Consider the following 26,984-nt stretch of genomic DNA (forward strand, 5'->3'; position numbering starts at 1 on the left):
ACCGGAAACAAGCATCCTGTGACCGATTTCCGGGTATCACCCTTCATCAGCCTGGCTAGGTTGAATCCAGTGGCATAGTGAGCATGGAAACCACATCTGGGCATACTCTTCCCACCTAGGGCAACTTTAGCATCACAAAAGGATGATGGACGGAGTGCTGAAACTTTTCAAACTGGGGGTTGAAGTGTTTGAAAAGTTTCAGTACTCTGTCCATCACCCTTTTGTGTTGCTAATGTAATATTTATCACATCAGTCACTTTATTTACAACATTTGTAATTGTACATGAGCATTGCATTTGGTGTATGAGTTGTAGTTTGCATGGCTATTGTGTGAGAGATCAACTGGAATCCTAAGCATAAGTTGCAAACGTCAGTGGTTTTGTGTTGCTCCCGGATGGACATTAATTGAAATGAGAATATGTGACCTTCATAGCCTACTATATGTTGCTTCGTAGAGGTCGCTTCCACTGCGGCATTGCAGTAGTTAGGGATAGTCCGCAGCAGGGCCAAGGGTGGGCCAGCTTTAGGGTGGTGTGACTGGTGCGGTCACACTGGATGCTGACCTGGAGGGGGGCACTGACCTGAGGGTGGGGGCACTGTGTTGAGGAATAATTTATGATTTGAAAGCATCTGATGCAGAGTTCCTTGTGCATCCAGCTTTCAGGCAACAATAAAAATGTCACAATAACTCTTGTGATTAATGTTCCTGCTAAAGAGAGGGATGGGAGTTTTGTCTAGTGGCAGCTTTGACTCACCATAAAGTAGCCAGCTGCACAGAACAGATCTGTAGTTTAATGTGGATAGCTGAATGGATTAGTAAATCCGCCCTTAACCAGCGCTGTAAAAAAATGAAATGTATGTGAGAGAGGGGCTATGGAGGTATGAGTGGCACTTTTGCCAAGTGGTAGTGAAGGAATCCAAGGTGGAGGTCATGGGCGGTGGGTCGCCAAAAATGATTACTGCACCAGGAGCTACCAGCGCTAAAGCCAGCCCTGGCTAACGGTACATATGTGGCCTTCTCAGTTGCATCTGCAATCAGTGGCGTAGCGTGGGGGGGGTGCAGGGGGGGCCGGCCGCACTGGGCGCAACATCTTGGAAGAGACTAAATCCACGGGTTAGGGGGTGCAAATTACTTGCCTTGCCCCGGGTTAGGGGACGCAAATTACTTGCCTTGCCCCGGGTGCTGACAACCCACGCTACTCCACTGTCTGCACTGCCTGTTTCCATTGACATGCAGCACGTCGTACTAGGCAGAGTCTCTCACCTTGGCACAGATTTTATTAACCTGTAATAACAGATGACCTGCAGCAACCGTGCACAGAGCAGGAAGCCCGAGTGAGCAAATGTACTTCAAGCTGAGGGCTGCAAGTAAGTGTGAAACACAAATACTGCGCCGTGTGAATCGGGACGCACCTCATCCGATCAAGAGTCTCAAATCCCAAAATACCCATCGTCATTTCTCGCAATTTAAGCCACTCTGCCCCGCCCTAGACATGATCAAACATTGCAGAAAGAATGGAAAAACATACTTGCTTTTTAACAAAGCTAGACTAAAATTTAAAATTGAAATACGTCACTCCGCCAGGCGGTGAAAGGGCTCAGTATTTCATAATTGGCTAATCCCACTGGAAAGTCTGAAAAACACCTAACAAGCAGGTGCATCTCGGCCCAGGACACCCGAGGGCAGAAACAAGCACTGCTGAACAGGGGTGGCCCTGTGTGGTGGCGCGTGCTCTCCACTTTTCAAATTCGCGTGTGCACAGCCGCTTACCTGGTTGTTAAAAATAACCCCCAGCACAAAGCGTCAACAGCGACACCATTGATGCATACGTGTTCATACCAGTCAGTAAGCAATGGTTATATAAGGTAATATTCGTCTGGTTTTAAATTGTTAAATTATTTTCTACCTACAAGAGTAGAGGGAGTATATGACTGCTCCTTTTCGTAAAGTTCATACTTTAGCTAAAGTGCCCTCATTAGCATGACAATACTCATAGGTATTGTCACGGTAAAGAAAAAATGCCAGAGTGCTGAGCGAGACTGACTAACTAGTTGTCTCGACCTACCATTAAATAAAATATGAACGTGTTAGAAGTTAGGTCATGTTTATTAATTTGTGCCAAAATATATAGATCTGAACACTGATTATTTGATTTTTTTGTATTTATTTTGCATATTTTGTGGCAGGAGGTTCAATCGTGGTAAATGATGTGACTGACCTTGACCAAGCCTTTCTGGCATTGCAGTAGAGGTAGGAGGCCATATCCTACAGGCTAGGCTACCGCAGGCACATTACATTGTAGTATTGTGATGTGTTATGGCCATCCCAGAACCCATACATTTTTGCACTGTCATAAACACCTGACAACTGCTCTCCTTCAAAAGGCCCCCTCCCCAGGGGCACCCAACAGGCTTTTAATATCCATGCAATCTCTTTTTCACAGATTTGCGCCCTTTGGATCTCCTATCGGAAGTGGCTCCTTCTAGGCCGGCACCAAGTGGGATACGGATGATCCAGGCACAGGGGGCTCGTGGCTTCCGCTTCTCCACTTCCGCACATACTCTCAGCTTCCCAGCATCCCAGCTCTTCGTGCACTGTGATCTTTTCCCAGAAGAATTTTCTCTTGTCATTACTGTGAAAATTGACAGCATGCCTGCTAAGGTAGAGGTGCTTCTTGTGGATGTGACGCTTTAATGAGAATGGCATGTACACCTATGATGACTTTAATGGAATTGGGCTATATCCCCATGATAAAGTCAAATCTGTCTCGAAATAGTTGTGGTCTGGGATCAACAGTTTAGCCTGATGTTGCATGACTACAACTGCTTGGGAATGGAAAGTTTGTATCGTAGACTCTGTGCCCCTTCTGTCAATGTTCACTTCTATTGAGGAGTGGCTTCTGGAAAATGTGTATTTACACTTATAATAAGGTGCTTCTTTAATGTTTTAGCGGTATTAACCCAGGGCATATACAGACTGTGATGAATTACTGGAGCTTAAAGATGTGCTTCATGATGTACAAACTCCTAAACCTGTTTACACCTTGCCCTACAGAAGAATGAATATATATTTACCATGATCAAAGAAGGAAGCAAAAATGTCCTGGTTGGGTTGCGGTACTCCTCGAGCAAGCTCCACTTCCTCTTCTGGAACCAAGACCTCGCCAATGGCTGGCAGACACGGGTAACCTTTCGAGACATCAGCTTGGCAGATAACCAGTGGCACACACTTGTGCTGGCAGTGTCTGGGTATTCCTTTTCTCTCACCATTGACTGCAACATGCCTTTAGATGTGTAAGTTCAGTTCGGTACATTTAATGGTGCAGGGCTCTATTTACTAATTTCAGTTTTAGGTGCATATTTCGCATATATTTTTTTGTGTTAGGTGTTCCCCAGGGTGGATGCCTAATGAATCCCCTAACCTGATAAAACATCTTCTTCGCCCCTGTTTATTTGAATAGTGTGAACTTTAAATGTGCATATAAAGCTAGATCAGTGATTGGAGATGCAGTCAGTTCCCAACCAACATTTTTGGCAAACTCAAACGTATCACAACCAAACATCAGAGAGCCGATGCCAATCACATAGCGATTAGTGGCAAACATATACAAGGCAGTGGCACACATATTCAGGTTACTAACAAATACTTGTTAATTGGTGAAAAACAGAGTTGAGTGGAAAAGTTGCTCGAATCCTTTTGGAAAAGGAGTTAAAGTCACTGGCGAACACAACCACAGCATAACAAAAATAGAGGTCGCAGGCAAACACATAGACGTCAGTAATAAACACATACTGGTAACTAATAAGCGCATCAGTGTCACTGACAAAACATACAGACACCTAATAAACACATGCAGGCCACTGGAAAACGTGTAGATGTCAGTGAGAAGCACATACAGATAACCAACGAGGACACAAATACCACTGGCCAATCTGATGCTCTCTGTTACAACTCCTGTGTCAGTCAATAGAGATGGGTAGGGCTGATTATCACATCCTTTTCTATATGCTTTCTTCAATGACCAAAGTGTCCCCTACCAAATACATGCAGATAGCCAGAAACCACATGTGACTTACATTCAGGCTACCAGCAAATACACACAAATCACCACTAAACACATTCCGGTCTGTATAAATTCTATATTTGTCTCTGGTAGTCCATCCACTCTTACAATAACTCACCACCACAAGCCCCGGCAACCACACCCAAAAAAATGCAATTTGATGTTGTTATTCTAGTAGTTTTGTGTTCAACTCTGCACAACACAATTTGTTATCTTCTTTGTTCCCATAATTCAACCACTTTAGCATCTGTTACTCTTTGTGTAAAAACCCTATCGGTATTTTACTTTGTGTTCACTTGTTACGATGCAGACCACTTAATAATCACTATAAATACTCAAATAACCATTCTTTTTACAGCTCCTGGGTGGCAATTTACAGATCAGTTAAAGGGTGATCATAGGTATGAGGACCATGGGTTAGTCCTAAGTAATGCACATTTATGGGTGAATTAACTCTTTAGTTTACATGTGTCAATTAACAAATCTATGTGAACCAAAAAAAAAAAAAAATTCTTAAACTTAATATTAATTCACTCGTGTCCTCTTTTGCTCTGTGGTGGTCCTTTATCTAACAAATTCACAAATATAGTACATGTTAACATCAGGGCGTCCACTTAAAAACATAAAAAAACATGTAAATTCTAAAAAATATACAATCTTTCCTTTATAAAACCAGTTTATTGACATTTTAGCAAAATTTCAGCCTCCAGAGAAGAAAAAGATCTAGTTTGATGAATACCACACACGTATGTGGCATTGAGGCTAATAAACTTCCCCTGGTAGTCTTCACAAAGCACAATGTTAAAAAATGACGACAAACTCTTTCCATATTTTGTAGCTTGTGTCATTTGGGTTGAAAATGTATCTTGTCCTTCCTGTACACACAGGTCTTTGGCACACACACATAGTCTACACACACAACCAGAGCCACTGAAAAATCATAGGTCATTTGTACTTAGATAGAAGCCAATGTCTACATTAATGTAAAGGATACTGGCAAAGACAAAGATACTGGCAATGTCATCCACATAGAGATCACGGGCAAAGACACCCAGACCCCCTCCAAAAACACAACCTTTACTGGCTAAATAAATATAGCGCACTGGCAAAGACACAGAGATCCCAAAACGCACAACCTTTACTTGCAAATGCATTCATTTAGGTGTCAGTCGCAGATACTTCTATAGAAAATATACAAGTCAATGGCATACCATGCAGACTGTGGGATGTATACAGGCAGGGCACAGGTCCTAAAAAACAGACGTGGGAGGGCTAACTAAGTTAGGCAGTATACTAGTGACATCACAGCGCTTGACATCACAGCATGCAACATCATGGCACATGACATCACACACAGCATCACAGGAAGTGACATCAGAAGCCATGACTTCACCGGAAGTGACATCACAAGAGGTGACATCAGATCTTAAGACCTCGAATATGTGTTTAGCAGGTTTATCATGAGTACATATGAGTGCATTACAATACATAACAAATTGGATTTGCGTCACAGTTATGCCAAAAAAGTGACGCAACCTGAGCTTCAGCTTATACATTTATTTTTTAAAACTGTGCCACAAAGACAGCAAGTAGAAACGTCAGAGTAAATCTGTTCTACCTAATTGGTTGCAAATTCTGCATTTTAAGATATCTTAAGGTTTCAAGACACCTGACACAGAGATCTTTGTGTGCCGTAAATCTCCGGGAATAATAATAATGGTAAAATAACTCTGGAGGTTAACATATTTGCTAGATTATATCTGTATCTTGTCTAGTTCCTGTTTGAAATCAAAGTAGCATAGAGGGTTAATATGTCTCCTGCAGAGCACATCATGTACCATGCAGATGACAGAGTTTATTTTATGTGATGGGTAATAAATTGTAATCCTTCTAATATAGCACAATGAGCTATGAAGGATATGTGACTCCTACACCTTGGAACCTACATTGTCTTATGTAACACATCCTTTCCATTGATTTACACACATTGGGCCCAATTAACAAAGAGGCTCCACAGTTATGGCGGGATCTCTGCAAGAAGAAACTGCACTGCAGAGATCCCGCCACAAGTGCAGAGGCTGTTTGTAAATCAGGCCAAAATGATTTGTTGTCAATGTATAATGTGTACTTGTAATGTAAAGTGCGCTGGTCCCTTGCATTGGGAAGAGCATTGCTATAAAGGAAATAAAACAAAATAGGAGTACTTAAATTGTTATTTGTGTAAATACTGGGACAGAGCAACACATCTAACCTTGCAGTGCATGCATAATTCTTATATACAGGGATTGAAAAACAGTCAAAAGCATGCCTCTCTTAAGTACTTGTGAATTAACAAGCAGTGTGCCTTTGTTTCCCATCCATTGCATTCATACGATGTGTGAGGCTCCTGATAGCTTCCGGCCAGGACAGTAACACAAAAGGAGGCCTGATGGTCCCTTAAATTCTGCCTTTGTTTTGGGCCCAGCTAGAATTGAAAATAACAAAGCGCCCTCACCTGCATATTGCTACTCAGAATGAAAGCAGACAACATGCAGGCACTGCTGGATGTGTCCCAGTGTCTAAAAATGACACCGGGACGAGTTCTGCATATTTCGTTAGGGCCAACATTTTTGGCAGGGGAGATGGCATCCACTGTGAAAAGAGTGGGTTGACACCGCCTACGGTCTACCCACGTGTACCCTCGACTTTTACCCTGTATACAGGTAAGGCTCACAAACGCTGAGGGGGAAGAAGGGCATCTTCTAAATGAGACATTAATAAGTGGTCATAAAATCAGCATTCATTGTTTGATTAAACCCTCTACCCATTGGGCTAGCACAATGACACGTGGGCACCATTTCGCATCAGGAAAAAGCAGGACAGGCTGAACACCAATGGTTTTCTGGGGCTCTTTCGAACAAGAAGAAAATGAGAGCAGATAAAATGTCTCTCAAAAATATGCTAGAACTCTTGTGTCCGGAGAGAAGGACATCTTAACTCACAAAACTCATAATATTAGGAAATCTTCAAAGCAGGAGTGTTATAAATGCCCCCACTTTGATATAAGAGTCGATAGAAATTTAGCAGCATTATTGTCAGCAAATGTTCCATTCATCTTTCTGTTGGGTAACGCTCTTGGAAACGTCCGCTATGTTACTCACAGTGCATCGTCTCTATCCACATCCCTGCTTCACATTGGACTTCCTGTACGTGATTCACCGTGTATTTCGGAGCAATGCATTATAAACTGTTTGTCACAATTCAATATTTTGCTAGAAAATATCTTTAAATATTTAGGTTGATCTAAATGTCACCAACATAGGTTTTATCGGTATCTTCCATACTAAACGCACTGTTTTAAACCTATTTTCAGATCTTTTCCTCCTATTCTCTTTTCTCATATCGAAAATATATATTCACAATAGGCATTTGGCTTGTATTTAACACTTTACCGCGCGCACTTGGTACTTACGGAAGTCGATTGTTTACTGTTTGAACAATGCATGTGATTGACTGATCTCATGTGGTATCTGCATCAATGCATTTCAGTGGCTGGTTACATGCTTGCCACTGCTTTGTTATCTTAGCCTCAATAGTACACATAACTATTATTGTTGTTATGTTTGCTTTGTAGAGTCGTGGGTACATCGTTTCCAACAACCCTCAGTACTAAGGGATCGAGATTCTACATTGGGAGCAGAAAGAGGCGGAAAGGATCCTTCACTGTGAGTATATCACAGCTGAGACAAGTTTGTCAGGGAATCAGGAGGTTACTCTGCAAGTTGGTGGCATTAAAGGCTGGTGGGTTGGGATTGTCACATCGGGGCAAAGCTGAATTCTGGTTGATAAAGTAACAGCCCCAATATGTTTTCACAGACATCAGCCACTGCAAAGCAAAAAAGATTTATATAGTAGGCCTAGTTAGAATTGCGATTATGCCTGAGTAATTTCGTGTTATTCTTTGATGCAGAGTTACCAAAAATTACGCAAACTTCTCATCTGTTAATTAGGAGTAATTGGGGCAGAAAATCCTACTGAAAGTTAGCTCTCCGTTTGTGTTCTGTTGCACTTAGCTTTGTTTTTTGGTGCAAAATCCATTCTTGAATCCATTTTAGATGCAAGGGGGAATTTTTACACAAAGAAATAGTGTTAAACGCAGAATTACTCATCTCGCCTTATCAAGCATAATTTTGTGGCATTCTTAAATAATTCCACATGATTACGGGAGTTACGCCCACCATTAGTTTATATAGCTGACCCAGATATGTATTGAATTGGTCCAGCAGGGAATGGGATCCACTTGAGAATGCTAACACATGTGAAGGGGACATAAAAGGGCAACAGCGTATCCTAACACATGAACATAGGCAAATCCTGCACTCTTGTCCCAGTGCTAAATGGGAGAACCCAATGTTGAATCGTGCCACATTATATGAGTAAGGGTTCTACATCTGTGTGCAAGTGGGCGTTACATATGGACATGGTGGTAAACGGATAAGGATGAAATAGGGGCTGCAAAACAGTCACAGAAGTTCTGCAGGGAGGATATGTGACAGTTTGACTTAATAATCCCTCCCCCGACTGTTTAAAGCTAGTTTAGTTTGCCCCTGTCGTTCCTCTTTGCTCATCTTCTTGAAAGCTCACTGTAGCACAGCGCCACATAGTGGCTGACACTAGACGCCCACCTGAGAAAAGGGCAATGTTGTTCTGTGTAATTGTAATTAACATACTTTTGCAGATTTTGAAGTTAGTAATAGGAAATGGGCAGAACATAAAAGTGCACGAAATAGACCCCCGAATCTAATAGCCCGTTCTGGCGTGGTGTACATAAGACAGTTATTTCGGTACTTTAGGTACTGAAGCCCCGCAGAGACTCCAGATTTTCACTACCTCTACAGTTTAGACAAGCTGAATGACTCAATGGCTAAGCAGTTCACGTGCCGAAGCAAAGCCTTTGCACAACAAAGGTCTCATGGCTTTCACCCTCCTGCTCGACCCCACGCCATGAATGACGAAGTAATTAAAAGTAAGATAAAGATGTCTTGTCTTGATGCTCAAATTCATGCCTTTACAAATGAGTGTTTAGTAAAGCGATAGGCTTATATATTGCTCATTTTGTATACATAAACGACACAGCTGTATAAAAATCCTTCATAACCTAGCCAGAAAATTCTATACAATTCTATACATATTAGTGTAACCCAGACAAGGCACGTTCTATTTAGTCAGATTTCTCACTTGAGTCTTTCTTCCCCCTAAAGTTTATTAATTTATTGTCAACACTAATTAAGGTTCGGAATGTAAAAAAGTTAATTAACTTCTTACAATCCAGTGCCTTGAATACTCCCACAGCTGGAATGTTAGAGGAGCAAGGAGGCAGCGCTAGATACAACTAGTATTAATTATGGCAGATCTTGAAGGTGCCCTGCGTTGGGCAGACCTACCTCTGCCAGTTGGTCACATTTAGGACGATTCATCCTTTGCATGTGTTTTCAGTGAGCTCCAGTGTCGGCCCTCTAAGTCGGGGATTATTGCCCTTCTCTGTTTGCCAAAAAGACATGCAAAGGACTCGATTTGGCCCCAGGTCTGGATGATCGCGAAAGTAGGGAGAGTTCACTGGTGGCACTACGGTGGATGAGAGCTTTCAGGCAGTCCTGAGTGCGTTGGTCTGGGCCGTGACTACAGCGGACATTCTTCTCTTAGCCAGCAGGAGAGCAAATGTGGTGTACTTACCTAGTGCTGCTGGTAGTTTATGCAAATAGCTCAACAATGCTGTTAGTGGGGTAGGAGAGAAGGTAATCATAAGTATCTCTGAAAGGTTATGGAATACCAACAACCAGTATGTCGATACAGCATGACTAGTCCACGCGAGGTGCAAAAAGTCTGCCTCGTGAGCACTGCTGTAGTCATTCCATGCAGCCGCGAGTAGCCCCTTAATTTGGGCACCTTATGTACAGCTCATTCTCTGGTGCATCTCTTACTTGGCACAAGGGAGTGCCGAGGAGGGGAATGTCCGAAAGCACAAGCACTGGGCGAGCCCCTGCTGCTCAAATATACAGATGGAAGGGTGGCCTGAAAGGTTTTTGAGAGCAGCACCCAGATCTGTGACCAGGATCCTCGGGCCAGGAGATGCAGCCACGCATTTAATGGACACCAGGAGCAGTTGTTGCTTCTCCGAGTTTCATCAGCTATAAAGGGCTAACGAAGGCAGTGGCAGAAGCCGTCTTTAGTTTCTGGAGTTTCCATTCTGTACCTTTGCTCTAGTCTGTCAGCAGCGGATAGGGAGCTGTTAATGGGCCAAGGATGTGATAGGGGTTCAACTCTGGATTGTTAGCTGGAGCCAAAAAGTGCCTAATGTCACTTCTGTTATTCTTGGTATTTTGGTGATTTTACATCCATGACAAATTTCCAAGGGGCAACAAACCTTCCTGGTTCACTATAAGTTCATCAATGTAGATTTTGTCGTCTTCGGAAATGTTAGCTAGGATAAGGTTCTGTGGTGTCTATAGGAGGAAGCAGAAATGCTTACTTTACTAAGGGAAGTTGCTTGGAGCGGACCCAGAGTCTATTTTGTAAACGTACCTTCAGTTATTAGGAAGAAAACAGGAGCTCACTGGACTGTGAGAAAATATGATATTTCTGGACAGACAATTGGATGTTAAACATCACCTGGGCTGGGGAAAAGTTAGTTATGGGCCATGTATAAACCTGGCATCCTGTGGGTGTTTTTTATTTTCTTGTCAGAGCTGGCACCCCATAGTAAACCGCAAATGAATCAAAATGTTTGATGGGGGTTGGTCACACAAATGTATTCTCCCCACTCAGGAATTAATGAATCTGAATAATAAATTATTTTATTTCTGGGCACAGTGTCACACAGTGGATACAATGAATTGTTCAGAAAGATGCGTAGGTGAACAATGTAGGGAAGTCAATTGATATGTTTATCCAGCTCCTTATAATGCCTATACGCATTTCAATTGTATTATTTTCTTTTTAGGGCTTATTAAGGCAGCTGGTTTTAGTACCAGGCTCTGACGCTACAGCTAAAATGTGTCCCAGTCTCCGCCCACATCTGGCAGTACTGGTTGTCCCTCCGGTGCTGATAGAACTGCCTATAAAGTTGGAGAACAATGAGATTCAGCTGACATATCCCTACGGTGAGGATTCTGGAACAATTAGATTTATGAAACTATAGGAAACTTGAGTGAGTATGTGACTGACTGTGTCAGTTGGAGTGTATGTGTGAACTAGTGAGTGTATGTTATTGTGGAAATGTGTGTGAATGCTATTCTTTCACTAACTTACATATGCAAGGAAGCTTACATTCAGTGCACGGAAACACCTTGCACTTGAAAACACACCACCCCACTAAATTGTTCAACCTAAAAGTCCCATGGTAGCTTACAAGTCCTCATGAATGCCAGGAAAGCTGAGCATCCCTGGGCGCTCTCAAAGTAGTAGTATCCAAAGGCAGTGTACATTTGCTATTGCAGGATATATAAAACATGTGCTCGCAGTCACGGGGGTGAATGCCATTTGCATAGGGTTTTGCCTGGTGCAAATGAAACTGCACTCAATGGAATACCACTGCTGTCCGATTACCATGATTCTTTTATGGGTACCGAAAAGGCCTAGTCTTCCTCACTGCAGTGCTGAGTGCACATTAGTGAATTTGAGCAAAAGGATGCTTTGCTATTTTGTCATTGCTTCTCTTGTAGTTCAATATGAAGCAATATCTTGAGTTATGGAATGTGCCAACTTCACAGGATCCATTTCCAGCACTGTTTTCTTGTATAGCCTAACCTCACAATCATAAGCAAGTTCAGTTATACCCATTGGGTCTTAGCTTTGTGTACATCTGGCCTATCACCAATCTACAAATGAATGCAATGGAAGTGTGAATTGAGAGTGTATAAGTCTTAAGTATGATGTGAGCAGATAAAATGGTGTAACTTGCTTGACACCACTGACCACCACAAGGCAGATGTGAACAAAGTAATTAACTATAGTTGCAAGCTCTGAGACCAGCTTGATCCCAGCTATACTCTATGTAACATTTCCTAAATTGAAATGACAGACCAGTAGGTAGAGTAGTTAAGGCAGTTCGTTTGTGATGTATTCTTTTTCTAAAGCAATCTACAGGGAGTGCAGAATTATTAGGCAAATTAGTATTTTGACCACATCATCCTCTTTATGCATGTTGTCTTACTCCAAGCTGTATAGGCTCGAAAGCCTACTACCAATTAAGCATATTAGGTGATGTGCATCTCTGTAATGAGAAGGGGTGTGGTTTAATGACATCAACACCCTATATCAGGTGTGCATAATTATTAGGCAACTTCCTTTCCTTTGGCAAAATGGGTCAAAAGAAGGACTTGACAGGCTCAGAAAAGTCAAAAATAGTGAGATATCTTGCAGAGGGATGCAGCACTCTTAAAATTGCAAAGCTTCTGAAGCGTGATCATCGAACAATCAAGCGTTTCATTCAAAATAGTCAACAGGGTCGCAAGAAGCGTGTGGAAAAACCAAGGCGCAAAATAACTGCCCATGAACTGAGAAAAGTCAAGCGTGCAGCTGCCACGATGCCACTTGCCACCAGTTTGGCCATATTTCAGAGCTGCAACATCACTGGAGTGCCCAAAAGCACAAGGTGTGCAATACTCAGAGACATGGCCAAGGTAAGAAAGGCTGAAAGACGACCACCACTGAACAAGACACACAAGCTGAAACGTCAAGACTGGGCCAAGAAATATCTCAAGACTGATTTTTCTAAGGTTTTATGGACTGATGAAATGAGAGTGAGTCTTGATGGGCCAGATGGATGGGCCCGTGGCTGGATTGGTAAAGGGCAGAGAGCTCCAGTCCGACTCAGACGCCAGCAAGGTGGAGGTGGAGTACTGGTTTGGGCTGGTATCATCAAAGATGAGCTTGTGGGGCCTTTTCGGGTTGAGGATGGAGTCAAGCTCAACTCCCAGTCCTACTGCCAGTTCCTGGAAGACACCTTCTTCAAGCAGTGGTACAGGAAGAAGTCTGCATCCTTCAAGAAAAACATGATTCTCATGCAGGACAATGCTCCATCACACGCGTCCAAGTACTCCACAGCGTGGCTGGCAAGAAAGGGTATAAAAGAAGGAAATCTAATGACATGGCCTCCTTGTTCACCTGATCTGAACCCCATTGAGAACCTGTGGTCCATCATCAAATGTGAGATTTACAAGGAGGGAAAACAGTACACCTCTCTGAACAGTGTCTGGGAGGCTGTGGTTGCTGCTGCACACAATGTTGATGGTGAACAGATCAAAACACTGACAGAATCCATGGATGGCAGGCTTTTGAGTGTCCTTGCAAAGAAAGGTGGCTATATTGGTCACTGATTTGTTTTTGTTTTGTTTTTGAATATCAGAAATGTATATTTGTGAATGTTGAGATGTTATATTGGTTTCACTGGTAATAATAAATAATTGAAAGGGGTATATATTTTTTTTTGTTAAGTTGCCTAATAATTATGCACAGTAATAGTCACCTGCACACACAGATATCCCCCTAACATAGCTAAAACTAAAAACAAACTAAAAACTACTTCCAAAAATATTCAGCTTTGATATTAATGAGTTTTTTGGGTTCATTGAGAACATGGTTGTTGTTCAATAATAAAATTAATCCTCAAAAATACAACTTGCCTAATAATTCTGCACTCCCTGTATGTTTAATTCAGTTGTGATGAGGTTTCAGTTTACTTGTCCAGGATTTTCTACAGATGTTTTCAATAGGCATAAAAGACACCCTTAACTTTCCACAAGGGAAGAGTGCTTGTTGGTTTGAAACAAGTAGTTGCTACACAACTCCTTAAAGAAAAAAATAACTGATGCCCAAGAACAAAACCAACCAGCGGCTAATCTTAAATCTTTATTTTACTAGTTTCAACATTAACTAATTAAGAGGTTTCATGTACAAGATTGGGACTGTGTGTCCCTTCAAAATGCTTAGTCCAAGGCTAATAAACAAACCAACGCAAAACAAGATTCTAGGTTAAAACCTTATGGGTTTATTAAAAACTATGATCAATACAGGAAGCAATAAGTAAATAGTCAATTAGGAAACAATATAAACAAATACATTAAAGTATAGTTCTGTAAGAGGACGAACATGAGGCCTGTCTCTGAAGAAAATTCAAGGAAAGACTAAATACAAATCAGTAAACAGACTGACATAAAGCCTGCTCTATCAGCAAGCATAAAAATCAAATTGACAGACTGACACAGAGTCTGGTTCCAAAGAAGGTCCAGAAAGAACATTGGGCCAGATGTAGCAAAGGATTTGCGCGTCGCAAACGTCGAAAATCGCCGTTTGCGAGGCGCAAATGCCTCTTTGCTATGCAGAAATGCATATTGCGAGTCGGGACCGACTCGCAATATGCATTTCAGAATCGGAAATAGGAAGGGGTGTTCCCTTCCTATTTGCGATTCGGAGTGGCATGCAATACCATTTGCGACCGCATATGCGGTCGCAAAGGGTGTCGCAGTTACCATCCACTTCAAGTGGATGGTAACCCACTCGCAAATTGGAAGGGGTCCCGATGGGACCCCTTACCCTTTGCGAATGGACCCAATACTATTTTTTCAGGGCAGGTAGTGGTCCAAGGGACCACTACCTGCCCTGAAAAAATACCGAAACTAAAGGTTTCGTTTTTTTTTAAGTGCAGCTCGTTTTCCTTTAAGGAAAACGGGCTACACTTAAAAAAACAAAAAACTGCTTTATTGAGAAAGCAGTCACGAACATGGAGGTCTGCTGACGACAGCAGGCCTCCATGTTTGCGAGTGCCTAGACTCGCTATGGGGCCGCAATTTGCGACCCACCTCATTAATATTAATGAGGTGGGTCATTGAGACCCCATAGCGACTCGCAGATGGTGTCTGAGACACCGTACTGCATACCAATTTGCGAGTTGCAAATTGCGAGTCGCTTTTTGCTACATCTGGCCCATTGTCTCTTCTCCAATATAAAGCAGCTTTTATAATGTTTCAGGGTACAGAAGCCACACACATTTCATAGTATGATATGACTCAATAAGGTTTGAGCAGTGTGGCTCACACATAAACCACTGTTTTGGTAAAGAATATATCTCTAGAGGCACCTACTTTGTGATACATTTTATTGGTTATATTATGCATAACCAATTAAGGAAAGGAATTGACATTTTATGTAACTACGCAAAACAATAGCTTGTTCGGCTAATGAAATGGCATACACAGGACATCTGCAGGCAGCCTTGGAAAGTTACTAAATAAAGGAACAGCCTGATCATTGCTTTTTGAGAGAACACATATAATACATGTTATGCTAATACAGACCCAACAGTTGAGGCTTAATTTTCCGGAAATAGAATAAAACACAAGCACATAGAAATAGCGAAAGGCTCAATCACATAAAAAAAACATGCCCTATTATTCAGAAAATATAAAAAGCTAACAATGCAAGCTAACTGCAGCCTAGGCATTCTAATTGAAACATGTTTAAATTAGGCATTATTTTCTAATATGTAAAAACTCATGTACACCAAGAATGATCTTGAAAAGGCAATCACATATCAGGTAACTGCTAAAAAAGAGCACTAGAACGTACTCCATTGCCATTAATATGGATTCATGCCCATGAGAGGAATGACAGCCACAGTAGGGAATATCAGGGAGGACCTCTTTGTTGCCCTTACTGAAGATCATTAGGCAGTTCTGACTCTTCTAGATCCAGCTGCAGCATGCTTAATGATAGGCCATTGCATCCTACTATGGAAATTACAGACACAATCAAAAGTGTACCCAACTTTTCCTTAACAATGTAAGCCAGAATAGGGCCCAGAGACACTATAAGCCTAGGGTCCCAAATGTGTCCTATATGAGTCACCTTTAACTCCACTCATATGCATTTAACCAGATAACTTTACAACACCAGCTGCTATTTCAAATGTCCACCTAAGGCACACAAACTCCATCTGGTCGGTAAAATTGGAAGTCAAACTAACAATACAAATAGCCTGAACCATAACCACCTTTCGGTGAGGGAAAAATTATTTTGCTGTTGAATGGTACCAAAATGCACATTTTAACAATACATGTGCAAAAGAGAGAATTATCTCATTTCAATGACTGTTCTTCTTTGGGAAAAGCCCAGTTCCAGCACACAGTGGATAAGTAAACATTGTGGTCAAAAGGTCCAACCACTCATTACTACTTCAAAGAAGTGCTGCAGGACAGGTCTACTGCAATGTTGTTTATATTTGCCACCTGAAACAATTTATAGACAGACTTCCAACAGTATGGAACCTGACTCCAAAGTCACCCTCCAATTGGAAGAAACATGACCATATTTAACCGTCTTTCAATATAGCGTAGTGGCTCCCAGTAGAAGTCAGAATTACATTCAACATGTTATGAATAGCCCATAATGGCTACAGGAACAATGGGTCAAGTTATAAAGGAAGCAGGCTTATTTCATTCCTTGAAGAAATTCTCCAAGAAGGCAACTCGCACAATTCGCTGATAAAAAAATCAAATGGCAATTACATGGCATCAGATCTATAGGAATAAAATGTTCTGGTCACAAGAACACCTTCAACCTAACCATGAGAGCAAAAACTAGCTGCCCTTTCGTCATGATATTTAGGAAAACAGAACCTTCCAAACAAATCCATAGCTAAGAAGTGGGACAGCAAAATTAAGTAATGCCAGATGACTGGATTCCATCTGCTTTGGCCTACAGAAAACTGTAGCCTGTTATCAACATGAGATAGCCAAAGCGCAATCATTGCTACTTATTAGTTACCTCAGAAAGAAACGTACTGCTCCTCCAAACCAGAGGACAACCAGAGTATGTTAAGCGTGCATCCTAAGACTTACTCAATACCCCATGTTAATCCTCAAGTTACCTGTTCAGTTTGCAAGATGTTAGTTCAAAAAGTTGCTCTGAAAAGGTCACCGGATGGCATGTGCAGCACAGCACTACAGAAAACTACTCAATTAACGGAAATCAATATGTGGTTTATGGTAATTGTGTAAAAAGTAATAATACAAGTGCCATTGCTAATGAAACACCAGAGAAATGTACACATTAATTGAAAACAAGAACCCCTGGAAATAACGCAAATGCTGTAGAAATTACTTATATTATAAACAAACTGTAATCTTAACAACTGACCCGTGCATCTAAAGCAGGAGTAGTAAGGTGTATGACATAATAGATTTGACTTCAGCAAGTACAGGTTTGAGGAATTGATGAATATATCAAAATATATCAGACTAACTAAGCCTTGAAAGCAAAGTCTATTCTTCAATTTAGGTGAAATTATATTCCGGGACAGTTTGGCTTTGAAATTGTGTCTATGTTTCACTGTAAGTGTTTAAGATTCTCTTTACATTATATTTTCTGTGTTTCCACCCAGACATTTTAGTTTGTCTGTTCAAACTTCCTTTTGAATCTGATATTTGCTGTTGTCTTACCTCTTCATGCTTTCTGTTTTAACTATATGATTTACATAATTTATTTCAGTTGATAGTTAATTCTACTATTAACTCTGTGGTTTTGCTAAACCTGGCACTTTATCAAACCTTCCTTTGTGTTCTAGGTTTCTACGTTTAAAAGTATGTTTATACAGTTTATTTTCTAATCACAAATTCCTACATGTATTTTATATGTATGTTTGTCCATAATCCAGGGCTTTTAATACCATCTTTAGCTCTAATTGTGCTTTAAATTGTTTATAGATAATGGTCTTCAACTGGGATCTCTGCTTTATACCCCACATTTTTATTTTTAAATCTTTAAACCAGTTATGTTTATAAACCTGTTTATTTATTTTTATGAGCTCAAGCTATTACTTTTATGTGTCTGTTGCCCTTGTTCAGAATCCTGTTTTTAAATTTTACTGTTGATAGTTTTTTGCTATTTTTAAAATCTGTTTTTAGATTCACATCTTAATGTATGCATATTTAAATTAATTATTCATGGTTTATAATTCTGCATTTAATCACTATATTTAAAATACCACTTTGAATTCTTTTTAGGTTAACAATTTTGTAATCCATTGTTCAAAATATTATTTCTGTGCTACAGCTCTGCTTTAAATTATATATGTTTTTCTAATCTTTCCATGATGTTTTCGAGATTTTTGTAAAGATAAAGACTTAAGTCCCCTTGACCTTGAACATGCCTAAATGTCAAATTATTCCTCTTTGCATATCTTTGTGGACAGAAGCTGATATGAGGGTGACACTTGGCACTCGTCCAATTTGCACGAAAAATGAAAGTGCTCAGTTTTGGCTGGACACATTTGGAAAAGGACTCTTTATCTGCAATGGCATGGACTGGATTTCCGTCCTGGAAGGTGCAGTATGTAATTGTTGATATGTCCAAGATAATACAGTAGTTTCAAACACCAGAGCAGCCCCCCAGAAGTAAAGCTCTTCCTTTTTTAGGGACTTTTACTTGAACCTTTTAATAACCTGTAAGAACTTTGAGAGTTCCAGGCAGATTTGTTCAGTAACCCAGATTTGTGATATATATATATTTTTTAGGGGAGATACCAATGTGATCTGTGTTCAAAAAGCATCATTCCCTTGTTACTAGAACCCCTGAGAGGCCTTTTCTAAGCAATCTAATTTCCAAAGGAAGAATATCTCTGTGACCTATGGCTGAGAGGTTGATTCCTCTATCCAGTTCTCTAACAGAGGGAGATTTTTCCAGGGTCCTCTGCCTCATGGGCAGATGTCTCCAGTAATGTAACGGCTATTGATTTCCCTAGAGACCCAAGGTTCTTTAAGAGGTTGCCTTAAGAACTTTAATTTTTGCTTATTGTGTATTGACTTTCTTTGAGTTCATATGAATGCCCCTCTTTTCTACACTGTCCCTAGCAATCCATGTTGAAGAAAGAATTGATTCACTTAAGGGTCTTCTTTGTGACTTTTAGACTAATTCTTACTATTTGTTGGCTTGTTCTTGTTCTGGGCTGGATAACGCTAGAGTTTTGCCAGATGTTAAAATAAACACCTTTTGCCTGTTGCTACATTATTCTGATGTTTTGAGGATCATTGTTTTAGCCTAACCATTTTAGCATACTTCAGAGAGACTGTTAAGCTGTCATTCATACATATTGTTTTTTCACACCTGAGCTGTATCTATAGTGATGATTAGTATGTTTCTGGGGTCACGGATTTCTTTTCTGAGACATACATCTGTTACTGGAGTCAGGGCTGGCTTTAGGGTGGTATGACTAGTGCGGCCGCTCTGGCGCTGACTTTGAGGAGGGGCACTGACCTCGGGAGAGTGAGGAGGGGTGGGGCAGGGGTTACTGCTTTTAGCATAATTTACAAACAAAATCTCTAGCTTTCAGGCAGCAATACAAATTTCAAGATAACTCTAGTGATTAATGTTCCTTCTAAAGAGAGAGATCTACGTTTTGTCTAGTGGCAGTTTAGACTCACCATAAAGTAGCACAGCAGGTTAATATGCCTGCTGCAAAGAACAGATCTGTATTTTATGTGGATAGATGAGTGGATTAGCAACACCAGCCTTAAACCAGAGCTTTAAAACAAATGAAATGTATGTGAGAGAGGGGCTAAGGAGGCATGAGGGGCACTTTTGCTGGGTGGTAGTGAGAGAATTCAAGGAGGAGGTCATGGGGGACACCAAAAAAGATTGTTGCACTGGGTGCCACCAACACTAAAGCCAGCCCTGACTGGAGGTGATGGGTAAAGTTTCTGAAAAGACTACAATACTTGTGGTGATGAGCGGAGTACAGAAGAGAGATAGTCAGGACTGCACTATTTGCATGCTTTGTTTGGTGTAGGGAGGCAGAGCTCAATGATGGCTCTGTTTGTTTGATGTGTTCCTATATGCAGGCACCAAGCTCCTAACATAGCTCTATTGTGGTATGTTCTTACTATTGGCAGGCAAACATAGAGGATAACTTGGGCACTGCATCCAAGGACTTCTTGATATGTGAAATGTTGTCTTTCAGGACTTCCTATCATGTGCCATGATACCCTTCATTCCGATTTAAATACCTTTACTAGTACACTCTGAAGAACCAGCCATGAATGGATTTGGGCTGCATGTTCCTACAGCAAACAGAGAACATGGCAGATACCTTTCTATATACCCTTAATTAGACTGCCGGTCCTTCCCTTTTTCTGTTGTGATCCTCAGAAAAGTTAATCTGGTTTAATGCATTCCAATGTATATTAAGGTTTCAACCCCCCTTTAAAGTAAATCAAGACAATAGCATGGGCTTGTCCACCAAAGGTCAAGGAGGGCTCGATCCGAGCTAGATTTTCAGAACATATGTAAATACCTTTCATTGCAATTTATAATATGTACTTTTTTCTTACGTGTACATCTTGAAAATCTGGCATGGCTCGGGCCCATCATGGACCTACGTTGGACACCTCGCAATAGAACATTGGGAGCTGCAAAGGGGAATTTGGGAACTATAATGAGATATTGGGGATTAGTATGGGAATATTGGGAGCTGTGATGTGAGCTATTATGGCAACACTGGCAGCTATGATGTCAAAAGCTATGGAGACAGACACTGCTGGACGCCTGGTAAATTCCATTAATGTTGGTGTTTCCATTTCAGCCAAAGAGAGGTTGGACTATGTGGAGGAATATCAGAATCTGGCCACCGGCTCAGAAACAATGGGTCTTGAGATCTTCACCATTCCCAATGCTGGACTCTTTGCAGCTACAGCCAATAGGAACACTCGTCCCGGATCTGCCATCTACAAGTGGATCAATGGAAGGTTCGAGCCCTACCAGTACCTGAGAACATACCAAGCTCAAGCATGGAGGCACTTCACCATCGGCAAAAAGGTACTTTGAATTTTGTTCTGAAAAATGCTTCAATAACGCAATAGGGCTCAAAATAGAGATGCCCAATTGTGTAACACAATGGTGGATCTTCATTTGTGAAATTTGTTTTGTTTTATAATATGTGATTAACTGTCGTCTCCTTTCCTGGGAGCCTGCCTCGTTAAGACACCTCCAATTTCCCTGTACAGCTGTCTTTCCTGGATAGAGTTGAGAATAAATGATGTCCAGCAATTTATTTTTTAGTGCCCAAATGAAAAGGACACAACAGTACCTTAAAGTGATAACCACATACATGCAATCCATGTATAGGTTTCAGGATGGACAGTGTCTGTATCTGTTTCCACACACTTCAAACCCACATTGTCTCCGATTTCTTCTTTTTGATAAAGGAATGATGCATATTAGGTTTTTCTGAGTTTTTAACAAAGAACAAAGAAAACTAATTTTGGATCATCAGATGTGAAATACTTTAATTTTAGATTGGAGATTTTTACAACACGATCTTACCCCAGGCTCAAGTAACAATACTGAAGGAGTTGCCTGCTCAGCCTTGTTTTTTGAAGTATCCAGGCTCCCTTTTTCTTGTTTTGCTCTCTGCAGCAGCTTCCTTTCCTATCTTCGGTTTTCTCAGAAAATGAGAGGAAAAGCGTTTTTTACGGTTTCTCCACTTAAGTTCTTCTGGGCTTCTCTCTTTTCATTTTTGCCTTTCCATTTAATACTTTTCCCTCCAAACAACTTACAGCCCCTCAGTTCTGCAGGAAAGTAGCGACAAGCTCAACAGAGCGGTCTGCACTTTTCCCGCCTTCAAGGGGATGGATATCCTGTCTCCCCCACCCTGTTAAGCTTCCTGCACTAACCGCATCACTTCAACAAGGCGGAAAGTAGCCCCAGAGGTATCTCTAGAGCGTACAGATGGTTAAGAGCCAATTATTTGATGCAGATGGCATCGCTTTTTTAGAAACATGACTGAGTCTAATGCGCCCCTTGGCACTCTTCTTCAATGAATGCTTCAAGGGCCCTGGCAGACAAGAGGCGTGAGTCAAGACAAGCACAGCAGCTCATCACATTGGTGCATTTCTTTTAAATATAGCCTATGGCAGAAGGCGAAATCACTGCCACCAAGTTAGATTATGAAGGGTGCGGTAGCATCCTGTCTGTCTGTCCTAACTGTACCCTTGGATACATTACCATTCTTTACTTTGCATGACGTCAAACTAAATCAGAGTTTCCAAATGTTGTATATTTTACATATTTACACTATGCCTAGGCATTGCAAGCTTTATACAACACGATAAGTTTGAATTTTCAAAGAAGTTATGTGAAGTAAAGTAAATAATTAATGAAGGAAGTAAAAGTGCAGTACAAAAGTGCACTGTGAGAAAAGCCTAACTAATCTGTTGGGCTGTGTTCTGTTTTTTTAAAAAGAACGAGCTCGGTTTTAATGACTGGTCCAGCAGAAGGCAAGAAAAGCGCTTATGTGAGTAGAAGCATAGATATTACCTCTTGAAAAGTGTTATCCTCTTTATATTCCAGGAAAGAGAATAATTATGTATCAAACAGTAAAAACATTAATCACTTCAGAATTATTAGACTCCAGACCGCATTTATAAAGTTAAAACGCAGCATGGGAAAAAAATATACATTAACTTATAAACAGCTGTGATGAGATCAATAATACACTGTAGGGGTAAACCTTCAAGTGACGTGAGATCAGCTAGACTTAAATTATTCATCAGTTTTTCCATGTTGCATAAAGGGTGCAGGGTGGAACCATGCAGAGGAATGCTTTTCCTTCTGTTTCTTCAGTGAGTAAGTGCTGTACATTGGCACATCGGCGACCCACCTTGAACCTAATAAACACAAATCAGTGGGAAATTACTTCTATTGGTTTACTCCTGCATGATTACCTTTCCAGTATCCACAAAGGTTTCCAGTGTAGTTGTAGGAAGCCGCAACTGTTGGCGTGTTCCCAAGTGCACTCCTGGAATTCTTCTGTGAATTGTGTTTTCATATAATTGGATGGACGTGTATATTTGCTGATGACCAAATGGAGATTTACTTACTAACTTTTTTGATTTTTGACCCATAAGGAAAATATTTGTCCACCCCCATTTTTTAAACTGTCTTTCCCTTCAACCTCGTCAGTTGCAATTGTGTTTGCTTTCCATTGCCAACCTGGAGTAAATCTGATCGTGCCCAGAGAGGGAATGTGCTTTACAAAATGTTGTGAATACTCACATACGTGAGCTTGTTGTTCCTTACCTATTTTGCAAGCATTCCTACCCTGGGATGCTCATTTCCTGCCTTTTAGAGGAGATTTCCTCTGGTGTAACTTTACACCAGACTGGTGTAATACTTTGTGTGATGTAACGTCATATTTTGTTTATTGTAAATATAATTTTGCACTTCTAAATAATGCGTTTTCCACACCTAAAGTGCACCTTGGGGCACCAATAAGCATTTAAGGTGGGGCCTGAGAGTACTTTTGGGTCCCTGAAATGCTGTTCGGGCACTGGCAAGTAGGAATCATCTCAGAAGTCTTCCCTCTGCCATTGAAAGGAGTATATAAGAGTGTACTCCTAGGGTGGGAGACTGCCTGTAAATGATAAACTGCACCATACTCCTGAACAGAGGTGCATGGTGAAGTATGCCAATACTGGTTGCTTGCAAAAGTATTCGTTATTGTTTTCATAGTGCTACGATCCCTGGTGCAGTCAAGTACTTCTTAACATTATCAGTTGTAAGCCTCAGGAGACGGTAGCTAGCACTATGAACAAGATTGCTTTTTCAGTCTTCCTGAAGAGAAGTAGGTGCAGTGAGCCTTGTAACTGTGGGAGGCAATTCACTAAATATTTGCCTTTGTTAAAAGTGTGACCACATGTTTTGACTTTTCGTTTTAGGAGACGGTAGTAGGTTCGTACTACTTGATTCTAGCATGCTTCCTGGTGTAAAGATCTATACAGTTTCTAGGTCAGAGATCTTCCATATACTGCCCTTTTCATTAACAGAAGGATTTTAAATGTGACCCTGTCCCACATAGGAAAGCAATCCATTTCTCTCAAATCGTGTAAATTGCAGTTGCTTGGCTGGAGAAAATCAACACTCCATTCTTCCCGAAGACTTCAGGCTCACTAGTCATGCCCTGGTACTATCACACCCTAGTGGTAGAAATGCCTTTCCCACAGGCATCCCCTAGGTTAATACTGCCCTTCTCATACACATTCTACACTTGGCTGCCTGCCTTATCAGAGGCGCAAGGAAATTCAATAATTTCCCCCACATCTTGACGGTCCTCCACTGGCTGCCCCTAGATAGTAGAATACAAACTTCAAATGGCCTCATCACCCATAAATCTGTACACATAGGATTGCCCACTTACCTGAAAGACTAACACAAGACCTCTGGAGGGCCGAGGAGTATGAGAAACCAATCATGAGTGAATCTGGAAATCCAACCTGAAATTAAGAAGGTTCAAGACCCTCAACCACGCTTTCTCATGTTTGGCCCAAGACACTGAAGCAATGTTCCTGAAGACCTGATGACTAACAATCTTTTCTATTTCAGAAAAAAATGGAAAACTCACTGTTCAGGGCTGTCTATATTCCCTAGTCACCTCCTTGAACACCTTTTTTTCCTTCTATACCGGATATATTCTCCCATCCCTTGTTATCTATCTCACCCATGTAATGTATTTTTGGGTTATTTATTAAACACTTCCACACCCATGTTGCTATGTCCATGCTTTAAAAATACAAGCTATAATAATTATGAATAAAAGGGCACCTATGGCTCCAGCAATCTTAGACCTATTCCATTCATTCAGGAGGAAGGGATGCTTCTTAGGGTCGAGCCTGCGCTAGCATGCGCTTGCGAGAAGCTGTAGTAGTTAGAAAAGGGCTCGGAGCCCTGTCCATGTCACTTCAGTGTCTTTCATTGGTTCGTGGGCTTGCCTTTTAAAATCTGCTTGCTTTCATTAGTGGAAGGCATGCATACGTCATGCCTTTTCCGGTGGTTAACCCTCCTTGAGCGCAGCGACCAAGGACTGAAAACATACAAGGTTCGCTGATTTCAGTCCAATTTGTGGACTACTTTCTCTCTTTTTTTTGCAGCGTGATCTCGCTTGGCAGAAGCCGAGCACTTTGCATGACATCAACCCTGTTACATAGTTAATTACACTTTTGCCGGTTACGTAGATAATTGCACTTTTGCCCATAGGTTTCACTACGAGTGACCTGGAGCAGCGCGATCGTGCTCTTTTTTTCCTTTTAATGAGGCAAGAAAAGTCAGGTTGGGAGTTTACAACTGCTAATAGCTCTAACTTGGAGAAATGCGAGACCCGTTGCATTTCAAATGTTTGTTAATACCTGAAAATGAAAATTACATGATGAACCCACCACTTTCACGAGTCTACAAATAATCCCAGATTTTAACTCTGTTTTAATGTCTATTTGAGTGCAACCTAGTTTGAATGCACAGTTTAAATGGCAAGGTGAATTTGCTTCTCATTGTACACTTATCAATAAATAAAACAACATAACTATAAAATAAGCTGTTGTCTCTCTTAGTGTAGCTAAAAGGAGCCCTAATGGGCTCTAATTCGGCTCAGTGTGGTGGAAAGCATGGGCAATTGTTGATGTGAGTGATAACCTATCGCCATCCTGTGTGGAGAATGTAAGAATGGAACTGTTAGGAGTCAGTTAGCATAAGGAGTGTGTGCCAGTGACTGGCTGATCACATCTGTGTATGTCTGCTACCAATGAGGCATGGTGGGTGGTCTGACTACATCAGAAGATGACAGAAGATGACAATGAGGTGGTGATGAAAAAGCATACGAGAGATACATTTGACCAAGAGGGCCTCCCTCCTTGGGGTTTATGATGTGGGAGGTGTCTTCTTGTTTATGAAGGGTTTCCAAAATCTACCTCAAGGCAGGATCTAACCTTGCCAGGTTAACCAGAGAGGTTTAGCCTGGGGTATTGAATAAACCAGAGATTCCTGGAATAGCTGAGATCCTCTTGCGATACAAGTAAACGTAGCGTAGCATTGGATATCATGCATAACACACCTATAATAAAATAGACAAATGGTTCCTAGAAAACTACCAGCCATACGTTTAGTTGATGCCATGTGCCATACAAACTCCACTTTGGTGGTCCATTGTAGAGTTCCTGGTCAAACGAGTCGTTTTGTGCTACGTTTGGTGCCAATCTTGAAACTGCAGTACGTTTCAACTTTCACAGATTAGTGGATTTCAAGTAAACTTCTCATTGTAGGTCACTTTCACATATTCTCCATCGAAGACATGCAATAATGCGGTAACATCTGGAGGTGTACCACACCGGGAGGGCAGGTTTACCAACAAACCAATATCATATTTTTTGTCCGTCAAGAGCTATGACTCAAAGGTACGTTTGTGCACAGAGAGAATGCTACATTACGGAAATGAACTGTATATTTTAACTCACTATCCAGATATCGTTTAGAGGAGTCAGTTGAAGATAGATTAACCTAGGAGATAAAACAGGTCTCATTTAACATGGACTTTGTGGACATCAGCCAAAGCATCAGGTTCATCTTATTTTTTATCAAAAGAGGAATAATGGTAATAATGATACTTAATAATTATAACTATTAACAGCAGCCGCAATGGCCAGAGTACTAATATTAATTATCATTATTATTATTACTCTTAATACTTCCTGTGTGTTTGCACCTAACAGTATCTCCATGTTCCTGATGATGTTGCTCCTAAGTGTGTTTTTGCAGCTAAAAGTGTTTCCACCCTCCTGCTAATGTCACACGTAAATATGATTATTTGGGAACAAGAAATAGAGCACAGGCATATGAGGCACAGAAAGAGGCAAGTTACACAGACACAACAGTCTGTGCACATTTGTGTACACTTGTGTTTGCATTTGTTGCCATATCAAAGCAAGAGCCTGGCTTCACCAATGCTTGTTTATCTTGTTTTACCTCTTGCTGAGTGTTGGTCACTGTTATCACCTGAATGTGATCTATCTTAGTTCCAGATTGTTTCACCTGCTACACTTCAACTCTTCGAAGAGGCTGGTACTT

General features: G+C 41.1%; 1 protein-coding gene across 1 annotated transcript in view; it reads left to right on the forward strand.

The window, feature by feature from the left end:
* The window catches only part of TSPEAR (thrombospondin type laminin G domain and EAR repeats), a 136,477-nt gene that overhangs the window by 46,879 nt on the left and 62,614 nt on the right, over positions 1 to 26,984 (forward strand). Inside the window, exons 2-7 of the mRNA XM_069225716.1 lie at positions 2,445 to 2,662; positions 3,056 to 3,294; positions 7,678 to 7,768; positions 11,044 to 11,203; positions 18,292 to 18,423; positions 20,677 to 20,909. Of these exons, the coding sequence (XP_069081817.1) occupies positions 2,445 to 2,662; positions 3,056 to 3,294; positions 7,678 to 7,768; positions 11,044 to 11,203; positions 18,292 to 18,423; positions 20,677 to 20,909 (1,073 nt within the window). The remainder of the gene's footprint in view (positions 1 to 2,444; positions 2,663 to 3,055; positions 3,295 to 7,677; positions 7,769 to 11,043; positions 11,204 to 18,291; positions 18,424 to 20,676; positions 20,910 to 26,984) is intronic.

This window comes from Pleurodeles waltl, chromosome 3_1 (genome assembly GCF_031143425.1).
Source record: "Pleurodeles waltl isolate 20211129_DDA chromosome 3_1, aPleWal1.hap1.20221129, whole genome shotgun sequence".
Taxonomy (NCBI): Eukaryota; Metazoa; Chordata; class Amphibia; order Caudata; family Salamandridae; genus Pleurodeles; species Pleurodeles waltl.